This window comes from Triticum aestivum, chromosome 3A (genome assembly GCF_018294505.1).
Source record: "Triticum aestivum cultivar Chinese Spring chromosome 3A, IWGSC CS RefSeq v2.1, whole genome shotgun sequence".
Lineage (NCBI taxonomy): Eukaryota > Viridiplantae > Streptophyta > Magnoliopsida > Poales > Poaceae > Triticum > Triticum aestivum.
Genome location: NC_057800.1, coordinates 715,078,525 through 715,097,737, shown reverse-complemented (window position 1 = coordinate 715,097,737; position 19,213 = coordinate 715,078,525). Strand labels below are relative to the sequence as shown.

Below are 19,213 nucleotides of genomic sequence, written 5' to 3'. Positions count from 1 at the left end.
TTGGACCGAGACTTGCCAAGCGACCTTGGTTTACTACCGGTAGACCGCCTGTCAAGTTTCGTACCATTTGGACTTCGTTTCATGCTCCAACGGTTAACCGAGGTACCGAGAAGGCCTCGTGTGTGTTGCAGCCCAACACCCTTCCAATTTGGCCCAAAACCCACCAAAACCCTCTCCATCATCTAGAGTGTTCGATCACGATCGCGTGACCAAAAACCGCACCTCATTTGGACTCTCCTAGCTCCCTCTATGTCTATAAATAGACCTCTCCCTGAAATTCACGGGTCTCCCCTCCCCCTAAACCCTAGATCCATCTTCCCCGCGCCGCCGGACATGTCCGAACCGGGCCGGACGTGTCCGACTCGCCCCGCCTCCGCCACGTGTCGGCTCCTGACTCACCGCGCCTGCCCGCCGCTCGCCTCCCGCGCGAGGGAGCCGCGCCGGCCTCCCGTTCCGGCGACTCCGCGCCTCGACGACCGTGCCGCCCGCCGCTGCCAAGTCGCCGCCCCGCCGCACTCCTCGTCGGCGCCGCCCGCGGCAAGTACCTTGACGTCCGCGCCCGCGCCGCCCGGATCCCGCCGGTCCCCAAGTCTGGCAACCCCGCGTCCAACTCCGGCGAGCTCCGGCCTCCTCCCCCTCGAACTCCGACGAACTTCCTCCTCCGGCCAACCTCGGTTTCCGTGCAAGCCAGATCTGGATCGGGTCAAACCCTAGGTTGACCCCGAGATATTTTTCTAAGTCTTTTTCTACAGTATTTTTATGGCATGTTCATCGCATCGTAGGTTTGCACCTGTAGCTCCGTTTTGGGCGTGTAGCATATCAAAATGTTCGCCTCAGAGAGCACATCATTTCATGTCATTGCATCATTTTCATTTGAGCTCATATTGATGCCTGAAATGCTGTTGGAAAAGAGCTATTTGAGTTAATTGTCAGATCTGCTACACCAAATAGCTATTTGTCATTTTTGCCATGATTATTGTGTGTATAATATGCTCCCGAGCTCTACATGTGTTTTGTTATATGCCATGCCATCTCTACAGAGGTGCTATCCATGTATTTTTGCGATGTGTGTGGTGACTAGCACAAGCTTGCAAAGTAGTGCATTCGTTAATGCTGATTTCAGGGACTTAGAATTTCTCTAAGTCCTTGATCTGTTTTTATCAATATGCCATATGTTCATGTTGTTCCCTAGTAATCCGTGCATCTTTTGAGGATGATCAGTAAGGATGATTTGTTAATATTGTGGTGCTATATCCATTCATGTCCTTGTTTGCAATTATGGAGCACCCTAGCTTGAGTCAATCGAGCTCTACTTTTGCTATTTCGTGAATCCTGGCAGATTGTCTATTTGTTAGCGATTTTGCCGAGGATGTTGTTGTTGATCTGTGCATGCTATGTTGTTGTGCTTGCCATGTCTAGCTTCTATAACATGTATTATTGATGGGTGTATGCTTAGATTGTCATGCCATGCTCTGTAGTGAGTGCATCGAGCTCGTAAATATGCCTACTCGTTAACAGATTTGCATGCTCCAGTTTTTCTCTAAGTCTGAGATCTGATTATGTTTTTGCCATGTTCACATGCTTGTAATTGTATTTTATGATCCCTTTTGGCTCAAGGTCACTAAGGGACTCTTGTTAAGCTCTTGGAGTAGCTCCATGCAATGTCTTGCTTTGCCATGTTAAGTTCCTGTAGCATATAGTTTTCATGCTCCAAAGAGTGCTACCTGATCTGAAATTCCAGACTAGTGTTAATTCACTAAGTCTGAATCCTGTTTATCAATTGCACTTTTGCCATGCTTGTTTGAACCTGTTAATGGATGCATTGGCCGTAGCTCAGTGTTCATCTTTTGTTAAGCTTTATGAGTGGATCCCTGCCATGTATTTTGTTGTCATGTTTGAGTGCTGTAGCATAATTAACTTGATTCATTTAGATGGCTACTTGCTGTTTATCGTAGACCGGTGTCATATTTGTTTTGCTTGCCATTTCCAAACCGTGCCTCCGATTCCGGTGATCTTTATATCGATTTCAACCGAAATCACCTCACCTTTCTAGTGGCACACTTGGATTTCCAAGTTGAGGCCAGGTTCAATCATTCCTTGGTAAATCTTGCATATGCATCATATATCGCATCCCGCATAGCATACCATGTTTGCATCATGTTGTTCGAACATTTGCACGTGGTTGATTGTGTTCCTTTTGCTTGTTTGTCCTGTTTGGGTAGAGCCGGGAGACAAGTTCACTAACGAGGAGCCCGTTGAGTTTGCCTTCGAGGATGCAGTCAACTCTGACAACTTTGCAGGCAAGATGATCATACCCTCGAAATCACTTCTATCTTTGCTTTGCTAGATGCTCGCTCTTTTGCTATGCCAATGCTACGATGCCTACCACTTGCTTATCATGCCTCCCAAATTGCCATGTCAAACCTCTAACCCACCATGTCCTAGCAAACTGTTGATTGGCTATGTTACCGCTTTGCTCAGCCCCGCTTATAGCATTGCTAGTTGCAGGTGAAGATTGGAGATCATTCCTTGTTGGAACTTTATTTTTCTTGTTGGGATATCACTATATTATCTTGTTATCTTAATGCATCTATATACTTGGTAAAGGGTGGAAGGCTCGGCCTTTTGCCTAGTGTTTTGTTCCACTCTTGCCGCCCTACTTTTCCGTCATATCGGTGTTATGTTCCCGGATTTTGCGTTCCTTACGCGGTTGGGTAACAATGGGAACCCCTTGACAGTTCGCCTTGATTAAAACTCCTCCAGCAATGCCCAACCTTGGTTTTACCATTTGCCACCTAGCCTCATTTTCCCTTGGGTTTCCGGAGCCCAAGGGTCATCTTATTTAAACCCCCCCGGGCCAGTGCTCCTCTGAGTGTTGGTCCACCTCGTCAGCCGCCGGTGGCCACCAGGGGCAACTCTGGGTTGGCCTACCGGAAGTTTAGACAATCTGAGTGTGCCCTGAGAATGAGATATGTGCAGCTCCTATCGGGATTTGTCGGCACATTCGGGCGGTGTTGCTGGATTTGTTTTGACTTGTCGAAGTTGTCTTGTAGAACCAGGATGCCGAGCCTGATCGGAATGTCTCGGAAGAAGGTTTATCATTCGTTGAAAGTGAGAGCTTGTGATGGGCTAAGTTGGGACTCCCCTACAGGGATTTGAACTTTCGAAAGCCGTGCCCGCGATTATGGGCAGATGGGAATTTGTTAATGTCCAGTTGTAGATAACTTGAATCTTAACTTAATTAAAATGAATCAACTGCGTGTGTAACCGTGATGGTCTCTTCTCGGTGGAGTCCGGGAAGTGAACACGGTGTTGGAGTAATGTTTGCGTAGGTTGTTCTCTAGTTCTTCGTTCGTGCTTTGCCTTCTCTTCTCACTCTCTTTTGCAAACAGGTTAGCCACCATATATGCTAGTCGCTTGTTGCAGCTCCACATATTACCTTGCCTTACCTATAAGCTTAAATAGTCTTGATAGCGAGGGTGCGAGATTGCTGAGTCCCCGTGGCTCACAGATTACTTCCAAACCAGATGTAGGGCCCGATGACTCCATTCCAAATGATGCGCTTGAGCTCAAGTGGGAGTTCGACGAAGACTCACGCCGTTACTATGTGTCTTTCCCTGATGATTAGTAGTGGTGCCCAGTTGGGGCGATCGGGACCATGTCGCATGTTGGGTTGATCTTTTATTTTGGTACCGTAGCCGGACCATGAGTGTATTGATGATGTAATGCTATTTATGTTCTTTATGTGACGTGGCGAGTGTAAGCCAACTATGTACCTTTCCCCTTATTATCTATTTACATGGGTTGTTGTGAAGATTACCTTACTTGCGACATTGCTTTCAATGCGGTTATGCCTCTAAGTTGTGCTTCGACACGTAGGAGATATAGCCGCATCGAGGGCGTTACAAGTTGGTAATCAGAGCCTTCCCCGACCTTAGGAGCCCCACTGCTTGATCGAATTAGCGGACTAGTTGAGTCTAGAAAAATGTTTTGAGTCATTTAGGAATTATATATCGGAGAGTTTAGGAATTCTTTTTACTCCCCAGTCCCTTCATCGCTCTGGTAAGGCATCCTGACATAGAGTTTTGACTCTTCTCTTCTCAAATTTCACTAAAAAAATTTAGGATCACGCGGGTATCTTGAAATCGTTTCGATGGTTTTGTGACGAGAACATTGTTCTTGGTGCCTCCTGTCATTTAGGGGTTGTGGCAGTGTCCCGGGGAGTTGAGCTCCGAGGTGTTGTCGTCACAATTTTATCGTTGCAGTTCTGGAATACCTGAGTTTAGTTCACCGACATCGAAAATCTCTTTTATGCAGTTGTTGGTGAGATAACCTCGACGCCACCCAGTGCTGGGGCGGGAGTTCGGGAGTATTGCCATAACTTGTATAACGGATGCTTTTCGAAGGTTGAGGTAGACGATTTTCGAAGTTTTTCTCGGTTATGTGTTGAAGGATGGATACAGCTGGATGTAGGATTTGCTAGATTTGAGTGAGATATTATGTTCCCCTGTATCCCCAACACCTGATTGCATAACCGGAAAGGTTCGGGAGTTTCATAGGTGGGAATTCTTGTAGCTCTAGTTCTTTTTCCATGGATATTTAGTTTGAGATTGGGTGATCCTTACCGAGTATTCGTTCTTGTTCCGTACCTTGTTGATTGTATTCCTCTACCTAAATTCTAAGTGGCTTCTCAATTTATGGATATGTGACCATTTCAATTGGAATGCATTCGTTCATTTTGTTCGGATGTGAAGACTATATGTTGCAATTTCAACCCGCTTGATTCAGCTTCAATCTTATCTGTCAATGTGCTAATGGATGTCAACCTCTTCAGGATGGCTCCTCCAACGCGCACGACTCCGAATCCTGATCCGCCACCACCACCCCCTCCTCCAGAGGCATGGCAAGCTGTGATGGCTGCTACCAATGCAAACACGCAGTTGATCATGCAAATTCTTCAAGAGCGCAATCAAGCGAACCAAGGCAACCAAGGCAACAATCAGAATCGCTTTGCTACACTCAACCAGTTCCTTACTAACCAGCCAAAGACCTTCAGCAATTGCGTTGAGGCAACTGACGCTGAAGATTGGCTCATGGACTTGTGCAAGCATTTCGAGTGCAGTAACGTCAGGCCTGAGGACTTTGTCAAGTTCGCTTCTTTCCAACTCAAAGACCAAGCTGCGGAATGGTTTCAGCAGTACAAAGATTCCAGAGGAGGCCGTGAGATTACCTGGGATGAATTCCGTCAAGACTTCAAAGCTCATCATATTCCTCAGAGCGTGGTTGAAAGCAAGCGTGAGGAATTCCGCAACCTGAAGCAAGGCTCTATGTCTGTCTATGACTACAACAAATTGTTTCAAAAGCTCGCCCGCTTTGCTAAGCAGGACGTCCCTGACGAGAAGAGCATGATATACCAGTTCAGGGGTGGTCTCAGAGAAGAAATCCAGCTAGCTCTCGTTCTCTTTGCGCCCAGGAGGTACGATGAGTTTTACAACATGGCATTGAAGCAAGAGGCTGCTCAACTGAAGTGTGATGCTTCCAAGAAGCGAGTCAGAGATGCTACTCCTTCTTCCTCTTCTCAAGTGGCTAAGCAGCAGAAGTATTGGCTTCCTCCTTCTCCGTTCTGTCAGCCGTATCAACAGAAGAGCAAAGGTGGCAGTGGATCTTCCCACCCACCCAACCCTGGCTTTCAGAACAAGACTTCGTCTCAAGCTCCAAGATCGAGTGCTCCGTATCACCGTCCGCTTTCAGAGGTCACGTGCAACAAGTGCCAACAGAAGGGTCACTATGCCAACAAATGCTTCAATCAGAGGCGTCTCCCTCCTCCTCCTCCTGTGAGATCGGCAAGTACAGCTGTGGTCAAGCATAACCCCAAGTACTCCAAGGTCAACATGGTGAATGCAGCTCAGGCAGAGGACTCATCAGATGTCATCATGGGTAACCTTCCTGTTAACGATGTTCCTGCAAAAGTACTTTTTGACACTGGTGCATCACCTTGTTTCATCTTGAGACCTTTTGCATCTAAGCATGGGTGGTATTCTCAAGTTTTGCATAAACCATTAGCAGTTGTCTCTCTGGGTAGATGTTTGCTCGCAAACTACGAGATTCCAGATATTTCTATCATGATGGGTGATTTTAAGTTTCTGGCTTCTCCAATGGTCCTTGATAACTCGGATATTGATCTTATTCTTGGAATGGACTGGCTTTCTAAGAACAAGGCTCAGCTTGATTGTGCAGCCAGGCAGATTCAATTGACTCATTCGTCTGAGGATGTAATTGTCTTTGCCGCTCAGGATAATACCATCCGCCTGTTTTCTCTCAATGAGAAGGGTGAACTCGATGCCATCTCTCAAATTCCAGTCGTATGTGAATATCAAGACGTCTTTCTAGAAGAGCTTCCAGGAATGCCTCCGCACCGGCCAGTTGAATTCGTCATCGATCTTGAGCCTGGCACGGAACCGGTGTGCAAGCGTCCTTACAAGCTCGGACCTGAAGAGTTGAAGGAGCTGAAGAAGCAACTCGATATTCAAGAGAGAATGGGTCTCATCCGACGTAGTTCTTCTCCGTGAGGTTGTGGAGTTCTTTTTGTGAATAAAAAGGATGGAACGGACCGACTTTGTGTTGACTACCGTCCATTGAACAAGAAGACTATCAAGAACAAGTACCCACTTCCCAACATCAATGAGTTGTTCGAACAACTCAAAGGTGCCCAAGTATTCTCCAAGCTTGATCTCCGTATGGGTTATCATCAGATTCGAATCCGTGAGCAAGATATTCCCAAGACGGCTTTCAGAACAAGCTATGGTTCATACGAATACACTGTCATGTCTTTTGGCCTCGTCAACGCTCCTCCAACTTTCTCTCACATGATGAACTTCATCTTCAACGCCTACACAAATGACTTGTTTCGGTCTATCTCGACGACATTCTGGTCTTTTCGAAGAACAAGGAAGATCATGCCAAGCACTTGCGTTTGGTGCTCGATAAGCTCAGAGAACATCAGTTCTACGCCAAGTTCTCAAAGTGTGAGTTTTGACTCGATGAGGTTCTTTATCTTGGGCATATCATCTCTGCCAAGGGCATTGCGGTGAATCCTGAGAAGGTGTCTGCAATTGTGAATTGGGAACCACCTCAGAACGTGAAGCAACTCCATAGCTTCCTCGGTCTCGCAAGCTACTGTCGAATGTTCGTTGAGAACTTTTCAAAGATCACGAAGCCTCTTTCAAACCTTCTCCAGAAGCACCTCAAGTACATTTGGTCTCCGGAATGTGACATCGCTTTCAACACTTTGAAAGAGAAATTGGTCACTGCTCCAGTTCTGACTCCTCCTGATGAATCCAAACCGTTCGAGGTCTTCTGTGATGCCTCTCTCCAAGGTCTTGGTGCAGTGTTGATGCAAGAGAAGAAAGTTGTGGCTTATACCTCTCGCCAATTGAAGCCCAATGAGAAGAACTACCCCACTCATGACCTCGAGTTGGCGACAGTTGTGCATGCTCTTTTGACTTGGAGACATCTTTTATTGGGAAGAAAAGTGGACATCTTCACTGACCACAAGAGTCTCAAGTACATCTTCACTCAGCCTAATCTTAACCTCAGGCAGACTCGCTGGGTCGAAATGATTCAAGAGTATAATTCGAGTATCGAGTATACTCCAGGCAAGGCCAATGTGATTGCTGACGCTTTGAGCAGAAAGGCTTATTGCAACAGTCTGATTCTCAAGCCTTACCAACCCGAGCTTTGTGATGCTTTCCGCAAACTAAATCTGCAAGTTGTTCCTCAAGGTTTCCCCGCCAACCTTCAAGTCTCTCCTACTTTGGAAGATCAGATTCGCGAGGCTCAACTTCTTGATGCTATGGTGAAGAAGGTGAAGATTGGGATGGCCAAGAGTCAACCCAAGTACAAGTGCTACCGCCTTGATGACAAGGATACTCTCTTCTTCGAGGATCGTATTGTTGTGCCCAAAAGTGACCTTTGTAAAGTGATCATGAATGAGGCACAATTCACTCCTCTCCATCCACCCTGGGAGTACGAAGATGTATCAGGACCTCAAGCAGGCTTATTGATGGACTCGAATGAAGCGAGAGATTGCTAAGTTCGTGAATGAATGTGATGTCTGCAAAAGAGTGAAGGTAGAACAACAAAGGCCAGCTGGTCTCCTCCAACCTCTTGCCATTCCAGAATGGAAGTTTGACCACATTGAGATGGACTTCGTGACTGGGTTTCCAAAGTCCAAGCGTGGCAATGATGCTATATTCGTTGTCATCGACAAACTCACTAAAGTGGCTCACTTTCTGCCTATCAAAGAGTCTATCGCTGCAGCTCAATTGGCAGAGCTCTATACCTCTCGGATTGTCTCGCTGCACGGTATTACGCAGGTGATCTCTTGAAACTGTGGCAGCATCTTTACCTCCAAGTTTTGGGATTCTTTTCAGAAGGCCATGGGCACCAACATCCGCTTCAGCACAGCATTCCATCCTCAAACTAGCAGTCAAGTCGAGCGTGTCAATCAGATTCTTGAAGATATGCTCAGGGCTTGCGTTATCTCCTTCTGTATGAAGTGGGAGGATTGTCTTCCATACGCCGAATTCTCCTACAACAACAGTTTTCAAGCAAGTTCGGGCAAGGCCCCATTCGAAATTCTGTATGGCAGGAGGTGCCGTACTCCTCTCAACTAGTCAGAAACCGGTGAACGTCAACTTCTTGGAAATGACTTGATCACAGAGGCAGAGGAAATGTGCAAAGTCATTCGAGATAACCTCAAAGCAGCGCAATCGCGCCAGAAGAGCAACTATGATAGTAAGCACCGCGATTTGGCTTTCGAGATCGGAGATCATGTTTACCTCCGCGTCTCTCCAATGAAAGGTACTCGTCGCTTTGGTATCAAAGGGAAGCTTGCCCCTAGATACGTGGGTCCTTTCAAAATCGTCAGCAAGAGAGGCGATCTCGCCTATCAACTCGAGCTTCCTTCAAACTTTGCAAATGTGCATGATGTGTTCCATGTCTCTCAGCTCCGCAAGTGCTTCAAGACTCCTGACCGCACCGTCAACTTCGAAGACATTGATCTCCAAGAAGATCTCTCTTATCGTGAGCACCCCGTTGCTATTCTTGAAGAAACTGAACGCAAGCCTCGCAATAAGTCAATCAAATTCCTCAAAGTTAAGTGGTCACACCATTCCGACCGTGAAGCCACCTGGGAACGCGAGGATCACCTCCGTTCTGAGTACCCGGCGTTCTTCCAGTCCTAGATCTCGGGACGAGATCCTTTCGTAGTGGTGGAGTGTTATAACACCCCGGATGTAATTTACCTTATATGTACTCCAACTCTTGCCGTTTCTGGCGCTAAGTTATTTTATTTTCTCGGGTTCGGGTTTTTGTCTCCGTGTGTTGTTGTCGTTGTCATGCATCTCATATCATGTGCATTGCATTTTCATATGTGTTCGTCTCATGCATCCGAGCATTTTCCCCGTTGTCCGTTTTATATTTCGGCGCTCCTATCTCCTCCGGTGGTCCTTTCTACCTTCTTTTCGTGTGTGGGGATTAAACATTTCCGGATTGGACCGAGACTTGCCAAGCGGTCTTGGTTTACTACCGATAGACCGCCTGTCAAGTTTCGTACCATTTGGACTTCGTTTGATGCTCCAATGGTTAACCAAGGTACCGAGAAGGCCTCGTGTGTGTTGCAGCCCAACACCCTTCCAATTTGGCCCAAAACCCACCAAAACCCTCTCCATCATCTAGAGCGTTCGATCACGATCGCGTGGCCGAAAACCGCACCTCATTTGGACTCTCCTAGCTCCCTCTATGTCTATAAATAGACCTCTCCCCGAAATTCACGGGTCTCCCCTCCCCCTAAACCCTAGATCCATCTTCCCCGCGCCGCCGGACACGTCCGAACCGGGCCGGACATGTCCGACTCGCCCCGCCGCCGCCACATGTCGGCTCCTGACTCGCCGCGCCTGCCCGCCGCTCGCCTCCCACGCAAGGGAGCCGCGCCGCCGCGCCGGCCTCCCGTTCCGGCGACTCCGCGCCTCGACGACCGTGCCGCCCGCCGCTGCCAAGTCGCCGCCCTGCCGCACTCCTCACCGGCGCCGCCCGTGGCAAGTACCTCAACGTCCGCGCCCACGCCGCCCGGATCCCGCCGGTCCCCGAGTCCGGCGACCCCGCGTCCAACTCCGGCGAGCTCCGGCCTCCTCCCCCTCGAACTCCGGCGAACTTCCTCCTCCGGCCAACGTCGGTTTCCGTGCAAGCCAGATCTGGATCGAGTCAAACCCTAGGTTGACCCCGAGATATTTTTCTAAGTCTTTTTCTGCAGTATTTTTATGGCATGTTCATCGCATCGTAGCTTTGCACCCGTAGCTCCGTTTTGGGCGTGTAGCATATCAAAATGTTCGTCTCAGAGCGCACATCATTTCATCTCATTGCATCATTTTCATTTCAGCTCATCTTGATGCCCGAAATACTGTTGGAAGAAAGCTATTTGAGTTAATTGTCAGATCTGCTGCACCAAATAGCTATTTGTCATTTTTGCCATTATTATTGTGTGTATGATATGCTCCCGAGCTCTACATGTGTTTTGTTATATGCCATGCCGTCTCTACAGAGGTGCTATCCATGTATTTTTGCGTTGAGTGTGGTGACTAGCACAAGCTTTTAAAGTAGTGCATTCGTTAATGCCGATTTCAGGGACTTAGAATTTCTCTGTCCTTGATCTGTTTTTATCAATATGCCATATGTTCATGTTGTTTCCTGGTGATCCGTGCCTCTTTTGAGGATGATCAGTAAGGATGATTTGTTAATATTGTGGTGCTCTATCCATCCATGTCTTTGTTTGCAATTATGGAGCACCCTAGATTGAGTCAATCGAGCTCTACTTTTGCTATTTCGTGAATGCTGGCAGATTGTCTACTTGTTAGCGATTTTGCCGAGGATGTTGTTGTTGATCCGTGCATGCTATGTTGTTATGCTTGCCATGTCTAGCTTCTATAACATGCATTATTGATGGGTGTATGCTTAGATTGTCATGTCATACTTTGTAGTGAGTGCATCGAGCTCGTAAATATGCCTACTCGTTAACAGATTTGCATGCTCCAGTTTTTCTCTAAGTCTGAGATCTGATTATGTTTTTACCATGTTCAAATGCTTGCAATTGTATTTTATGATACCTTTTGGCTCAATGTCACTAAGGGACTCTTGTTAAGCTCTTTGAGTAGCTCCATTCCATGCCTTGCTTTGCCATGTTATGGTCCTGTAGCATATAGTTTTCATGCTCCAAAGAGTGCTACCTGATCTGAAATTCCAGACTAGTGTTAATTTCACTAAGTCTGAAACCTGTTTATCAATTGCACTTTTGCCATGCTTGTTTGAACCTGTTAATGGATGTATTGGCCGTAGCTCAGTGTTCATCTTTTGTTAAGCTTTATGAGTGGATCCCTGCCATGTATTTTGTTGTCATGTTTGAGTGTTGTAGCATAATTAACTTGATGCATTTAGATGGCTACTTGCTGTTTATCGCAGACCGGTGTCATATTTGTTTTGCTTGCCATTTCCAAACCGTGCCTCCGATTCCGGTGATCTTTATATCGATTTCAACCGAAATCACCTCACCTTTCCAGTGGCACACTTGGATTTCCAAGTTGAGGCCAGGTTCAATAATTCCTTGTCAAATCTTGCATATGCATCACATATCGCATCCCGCATAGCATACCATGTTTGCATCATGTTGTTTGAGCATTTGCACGTGGTTGATTGTGTTCCTTTTGCTTGTTTGTCCTGTTTGGGTAGAGCCGGGAGACGAGTTCGCTAACGAGGAGCCCGTTGAGTTTGCTTTCGAGGATCCAGTCAACTCTGACAACTTTGCAGGCAAGATGATCATACCCTCGAAATCACTTCTATCTTTGCTTTGCTAGATGCTCGCTCTTTTGCTATGCCCATGTTACGATGCCTACCACTTGCTTATCATGCCTCCAAAATTGCCATGTCAAACCTCTAACCCACCATGTCCTAGCAAACCGTTGATTGGCTATGTTACCGCTTTGCTCAGCCCCTCTTATAGCGTTGCTAGTTGCAGGTGAAGATTGGAGATCGTTCCTTGTTGGAACTTTATTTTTCTCTTTGGGATATCACTATATTATCTTGTTATCTTAATGCATCTATATACTTGGTAAATGGTGGAAGGCTCGGCCTTTTGCCTAGTGTTTTATTCCACTCTTGCCGCCCTACTTTTCCGTCAGATCAGTGTTATGTTCCCGGATTTTGCGTTCCTTACGCGGTTGGGTAATAATGGGAACCCCTTGACAGTTCGCCTTGATTAAAACTCCTCCAGCAATGCCCAACCTTGGTTTTACCATTTGCCACCTAGCCTCATTTTCCCTTGGGATTCCGGAGCCCAAGGGTCATCTTATTTAAACCCCCCCGGGCCAGTGCTCCTCTGAGTGTTGGTCCACCTCGTCAGCCGCCGGTGGCCACCAGGGGCAACTCTGGGTTGGCCTACCGGAAGTTTAGACAATCTGAGTGTGCCCTGAGAACGAGATATGTGCAGCTCCTATCGGGATTTGTCGGCACATTCGGGCGGTGTTGCTGGATTTGTTTTGACTTGTCGAAGTTTTCTTGTAGAACCAGGATGCCGAGCCTGATCGGAATGTCTCGGAAGAAGGTTTATCATTCGTTGAAAGTGAGAGCTTGTGATGGGCTAAGTTGGGACTCCCCTACAGGGATTTGAACTTTCGAAAGCCGTGCCCGCGATTATGGGCAGATGGGAATTTGTTAATGTCCAGTTGTAGATAACTTGAATCTTAACTTAATTAAAATGAATCAACTGCGTGTGTAACCGTGATGGTCTCTTCTCGGTGGAGTCCGGGAAGTGAACACGGTGTTGGAGTAATGTTTGCGTAGGTTGTTCTCTAGTTCTTCGTTCGTGCTTTGCCTTCTCTTCTCGCTCTCTTTTGCGAACAGGTTAGCCACCATATATGCTAGTCGCTTGCTGCAGCTCCACATATTACCTTGCCTTACCTATAAGCTTAAATAGTCTTGATCGCGAGGGTGCGAGATTGTTGAGTCCCCGTGGCTCACAGGTTACTTCCAAACCAGATGCAGGGCTCGATGACTCCGTTCCAGATGATGCGCTTGAGCTCAAGTGGGAGTTCGACGAAGACTCACGCCGTTACTATGTGTCTTTCCCTGATGATCAATAGTGGTGCCTAGTTGCGGCGATCGGGACCGTGTCGCATGTTGGGTTGATCTTTTATTTTGGTACCGTAGTCGGACCATGAGTGTATTGAATGATGTAATGCTATTTATGTTCTTTGTGTGACGTGGCGAGTGTAAGCCAACTATGTACCTTTCCCCTTTTTATCTATTTACATGGGTTGTTGTGAAGATTATCTTACTTGCGACATTGCTTTCAATGCGGCTATGCCTCTAAGTCGTGCTTCGACACGTAGGAGATATAGCCGCATCGAGGGCGTTACACCATCCCACAGGCAGTGGATGGAATTGCGACGACGCCGGCCGTTCGCCACCGCCTGGAAATAGGCGGTGTTGGCATCACCCTGAAGCACCCACCGTTGGGTACCACGCAGCCGCCAGTAGGCCTCTTCATCCGTGTAAATGGTGGTGAGCTGATCTTCAAGGTCGTATCGCAACATCCACTCATCCGGGAGATCCCGGTCGTGTCGGCGCGGGCGTCCAGGGCTTGGATAGCCAACAGGAGGGCTTTTTTGCGATTCCTAAGGTCCCGGCCAAGGTTAGCCCCCCAACCCTTCATGAATTGGCGGGTGGGGCGTTGTTGCATAGGACCTAACATCAAATATGCTCTCCGCCAGGTTTATAGATCTGTAGCTCGGGTTGCATAGGACCTAACATCAAATATGCTCTCCGCACACTATCTCTTTGTTCAGGTGGATATTGCCAAATTTGCGGGCGTAATCTTGGGTCTCGCTGCAAGAACTCGACACCTCGGAATGTTATAGGTTCATTTGCATGAAGACCTTCATCTTGGCTCTCTGGGTGTGGCTGTTCAATTTCAAGCATTGGCAAAGGTTGATCTGCCATTGGTGAAGGATCTTCCTCAAATCCAATCATGTCATCATCTCTTTTTCTTTTGAAAACCAAATCAATTTTTTGCTCACTGGCCTTGCCCATGGCTGCCTAGACCTCAACTTGTAACCTGTAAACACAATGGAATAAGTTATTTATGCTACAGCAAGCCCAATTGTTCAATTCTGGAAACGAAACTTGCCTACTAAATTAGAAACCATCTACTGTGTTTTGTGGACACTTGACACTAAACCAGTATGATCTTCAGTGAAATATTCAGCCAATTGAAAATTTTGGGGATGATTCAATTTCAATGAATGATGACCTAGGTTCTGTTTAGGGGAATAAAATTACAGTTTTGCTAAAGCACATCTAGATGTGCAATAAGTATTGCACATCTAAGTCCTATGTCATTGATCTTATATTGAGATTCATGTGGATATTTTCTTTTTTTTTCTTTTCCTCTTTATACTTGATTCACTCACTTAGATGTGCAATAACTAGAGCACATCTAGATGTGCCCTAGATACATCCATAAAATTAAGATGATTTGAATTGATTTACCTTCGCATCTTGTAAGGATTCAGAGAAAAGGATTTTCCCAGTTGGAAGTTCACTGCCTCGCCCTCGCGCCGCCGCCGTCACCGGCTAACCTGCTCGCGGCTGCGTGTGTGCGTCCGCGCGTGGATCGGCTAAGGAGTGGTTGTGGCCGGTGGGGCGCTGGATGAAGGGAACTAAGGAAGATAGGACTGATGTGCGCCGTGCCCGTGGGCGGCGCCGGCCGGAGGCGGGTCCGTGGCAGCCGGCGGCTGCGCTATGAGACGGCGGTCAGCAGTCCGTTGTGTGCTTTTTTTTGGACGTGCGTTTGTGCGTCTATGCGAGTCTGCGGGGCAGAGGCTGATGTGTGTATCGACTGTGGGCTGCACCTGCGTACTGGTTGTGGGCTGGGCTAGCCGGCTGGGTATGAAGCATATATATATAATTTACTCCAGACGGCCAGACCTGGACGGCCCACGGCCCACTCGGCCTTAGAAGCTCCGCCAGTGTTGTCAGGTATGGTGTTGCCGAGGCTCGGTAGCTGCTAGGCGCCGTGCTGGTGCATACGATGGGAGTGTGCTCAGCGTGTTTGTGATGCTAGTGGGGCATGACAGTGTGGCTTCAACAACGAGGTGCTACAGGCAGCGGCCACTGTCGGTGGGCTGCCTGGTCGGCTCTCTAGCGGGAACAATGGCGGAAGTGGCGGCCTTCTGATCTGGTTTGGACGGGCTGGTCTTCGTCGCGGTGGTGACCTAGGTGTCTCATGGTGGTGCCGGTGAGTTCCTCGGCAAACACATCACACTCCGGTGGCAGCAGCGACGACACCCGCGGGCGCTGCTATCCTTTTGAGGACATTGTCGCGGTTTCTTTCTTGTGCCCAGGCTTCGGATGAAAATCCATGTCCACGGACTCGGGAACGAACACGCTTTGTGTTGTCACCCTTCTGGATGTATTGTCATGGAGCTCAAGCGTCGTCCGTCGAACCGTATTAGTCATTCCATACTTCATGTTGTATCTTTAGATTTGGTTTGTAAGATGGGCTTCTAAATATGTTGTATCGTCCAATCATGTACTTGCCTTTTTTTTGCTGTTTTTTTTTGCTCATTTCGTTTTCATATTTATAAAACAAGACGAGATCATCTTTATCCAATGCCTATGATCATGCATACTATTTCACTATGTGCATTTAAAAACCGAACCGAAAAATCATACCGAAAATAAACCGAACCGAACCAATTTTATGGTTTTTATGGTTTCTGGTTTCGGTATGGTATGAACTTTTTATACCGGTTTGAACTTGGTTTTATGGTATATACCGGAAAACCGAATGATTAACCGAATAAACCGAAGTAAAAAATAAATTTATATTTCTTGAGATGAACAACCATACAAGTTGTCATTTTTCTTGTACATGGGTCAAATGCACTACTAAGCACGTAACTTTTTCTTGTAACATAGTCATTTTTCTATTTTTAAAATGCTAAACACGTCCATAAACATCAACAGATGAATCAATGCATGCATATATACTTATATATATAGTCATATACTATTTATGTAGAATAGTATGTATTTTGAGTCATAAATTTGCTAATTATTATTACGTCATTTCCAAATTCGCGTCAACTTTGGTTTTTATGGTATATATCGAAACCATACCGAAATAATTTGATATATACCGAAACCGAACCGTATTTTAATTTCATACCATATTTACCAAAGTATTAGTATCATACAAACTGAAAAACCGTATAAATCAAACCATGTAAACCGAATAAACCGAACGCATAAGATGAATACTATTCTCGTCATGCAAATAGACGGTGAACCATGCACCTGCAAGAAAACATGGCAACCATGCATCCAAGGACAGCGGTAAAGTACTCACCGAAGCGACAGCTCGGCAAGACCTGAGGTGAAAGCGCACCTGTCTGCTTAAAGACAACACTGAAGATGTATCTCCCCTGCAGTCTTTTATTTTGGCACTTAAACAGAAACTTATCGTCCCACTCTTCAACTGTCCATGCCTCCATGTACATGCGTCCCTTTTTCATCGACTGTGTCAGGCGGTCCAGCAGTAGTTCACAGGTAGTCAGTAAAAAATCACCACGTGGTAAGCATGCAGCAGAAAAACGACTATGTGCTAAGCATGCAGAAAAAAATCGTTAGAACAACGACGCGTATCAGTGCATGCTTACACACGTCAAAGTAACAACACGTACTAGTTCACATGAACATTCAAGAACACGACGAAAGGCGATGCGTTTGCCTTTAAATACCGGCCTTCACGCCCAGGAACTAGGACAAGCTCTCAAAATGACAGAGTGGAGCATGAAGAACCTCAAAACCACATGTCCCAAGGAAACAGAAGATCATAATACTACTGCACAGTCAAGCAAGAGAGGCGCACCCTACATTCGAAATGGTATTCCCTCCATTCCTAAATGTAGTGTGCATAGTTTTTTTGTTTGACCAAGATTAGTGAGACAAGTATTAACAAAAATCATACTGCCAAATAAATATAATATAGACATACGTTTAATGATATTTATTTAACACTCCCTCCATTGAGCGACGGATGTTTTCGGTCCGCTTGAACGTCAGTTATTTCCGGACGGGACGAGTATTATAGATGTATATATTCTTCTCTATAAATGTAGTCAAAGTTTAGAAAGTTTAACTTTTGAAATTTTTTATGTCCATTACATTTAGTTATAGAGGGAATAATAAACATCCCCTTACCTTATGTTGACCACACCATCTTTTATATACGGATGACGTTTATACCATTGAGCATCATATTATCTATCTTTCAGGTGATGAGATATTAACAGTATGCATCAGTCAAAAACTAATCCTTGAACAGATAACAATAGCGCTCCAAATTCCAAAACCAAAGTTTGAAACAAAGCACTTTATTGGAGGACACCACATAATCGATCAATATGCTTCAACTGCAAGAATCAGAATCAACTATCTGTCAATGCCAACTGGCCAGAGAGAAATATGCACCAAGAAAGAAAAGAGATTTCAGTGCGCAGAAGAAGCCGAAGAGGCTGCAGCGCAAGAAATGATCAAAACTCTCTGGAAAGAGTTCAACATAGAAGTTGAGGATGGGGAGCGACGTCGGCGTGGCAGAACATCTAAAGTGCAGCGACTCAAGAGAAAAAATCGAATACTCGAACAACAAAATAAACTGCTGATGCAAGGCTGGGGGCTCACAATAGAGAAAGTTCAAACAGCACACGAGTTGATGGACGCAGCAAGATCCTCTGCTTTCCAGATGTGTTGCTCCCATGGAGAAGGAGACAATCAAGAGCTGATCAACACTTTGTCTGACATAGTTTATGCAGAAGAAAAACTACGATTAGTGCTATCGAATGTGCCAAGTCACTCACATGAGCAAGGGTGCACCTGGTAGAAATTGTATGTGTTCACTTTATTTTTTCTGTATTTCCACATCTTCCGAATAAATTTGTAATGAGTAATGGTTAACATTTGGGAGGAAGAGTGTGCTTTTCAAATTTTATTTTTGCTTTTGCAGAAAAGGAGAAATAAACATTCAAACAACACGGCCATGGTGGCCTATCAGCATTGACCACCGTATAAAACTACAACCATGACGACATGCCGCTGTGTTTTAACAAAACTTTTTTTTCTAAGAATTAGCTTTTTTATTTTAGCTGTGACTAATAGGGGGTACTTCAAATACATAATAATATATTTTCGAAAGCAAACTGTAGATTAGATGATTAGGTTCCTTGTGGTGAAATCAGCCTGCATTTTTCTAGATTTATGTTAGATTTTTTTCCGGCGATGTTCGTTCAATGAGAGAACGATATTTTCGTCAACTATGAAAGGGCCTATGGTATGTGGGCAATCTTATAAAAAAAACAGCAGGATTCTGCAGCATACACTTTATTAATTCTCACATAAATAATGCAGGAAGAAAGGACTGCACAAAGTGAAAACTACAACAACAATTCGAAGACCAACTTAAGCTATATTATCATATTTGTCAATAAAAAGCAACCATCCATAAGCTCACAAACTATTGATACTTTCTTTATGCGTCCGAGGGCTCTGCGGCATACACTTGACACAGCAATATATAGCTTTCTCAATCAGAAACTTCAGGCCAGCCCCGTGAAGTAACCCTTGACACAGCAATATATAACCGACCATGTGATAAACCATGCTCATGTAAGTAAACACAAACTTTTGATAACGTCTGATCCTGACTTCTATTGAAAGTGACAATGTCAAAGTGTAAAAGCCCACTTGGAAGAGGTAATAAACACTTTAGTCACAAACATTTACGTCTACTAAAATAGAACCGAAAACTAAATATAACCACAAACTATGCAATGCTTACTATCAAAAGAGTAAAAACCAGAAATCATGCATAATGGACATGCACTTGGTTCAATGGTACATGATATATAAAGATAATATGCAACATATGAGCTCTAAAAATGCGTATAAACGAGTCATCAGTCCCTCTCGCCAAGCTAGGGCTCGGGGTGAAAACCCTTGACCGTCTTCTCGATCTCGACGACGGCGACGCGTTGCATCGTCTCCCTCCCGAGGGCTCCGAGCCCAAGTTACCTTCACTGCGCCACATCCTCATCACAGACATTTT

General features: G+C 45.8%; 1 protein-coding gene across 1 annotated transcript; it reads left to right on the top strand.

Moving 5' to 3' along the window:
- Window positions 1-16,877: 16,877 nt before the first annotated feature.
- LOC123059376 (uncharacterized) lies at window positions 16,878-18,076 on the top strand. Its single transcript, XM_044481958.1, has 2 exons — window positions 16,878-16,996; window positions 17,388-18,076. The coding sequence occupies exons 1-2, from the start codon at window positions 16,888-16,890 to the stop codon at window positions 17,990-17,992; spliced, it is 714 nt and encodes a 237-aa protein (XP_044337893.1). The 5' UTR covers window positions 16,878-16,887; the 3' UTR covers window positions 17,993-18,076.
- The last annotated feature ends 1,137 nt before the right edge of the window (window positions 18,077-19,213 follow it).

Excerpts from the sequence above, each read along its gene's own strand:
- LOC123059376 (XM_044481958.1), top strand. The coding sequence starts at position 16,888 with ATGACAGAGTGGAGCATGAAGAACCTCAAAACCACATGTCCCAAGGAA. Across the intron at positions 16,997-17,387 it reads CGCACCCTACATTCGAAATG|GTGATGAGATATTAACAGTA; the intron begins GTATTCCCTCCA and ends TCTATCTTTCAG.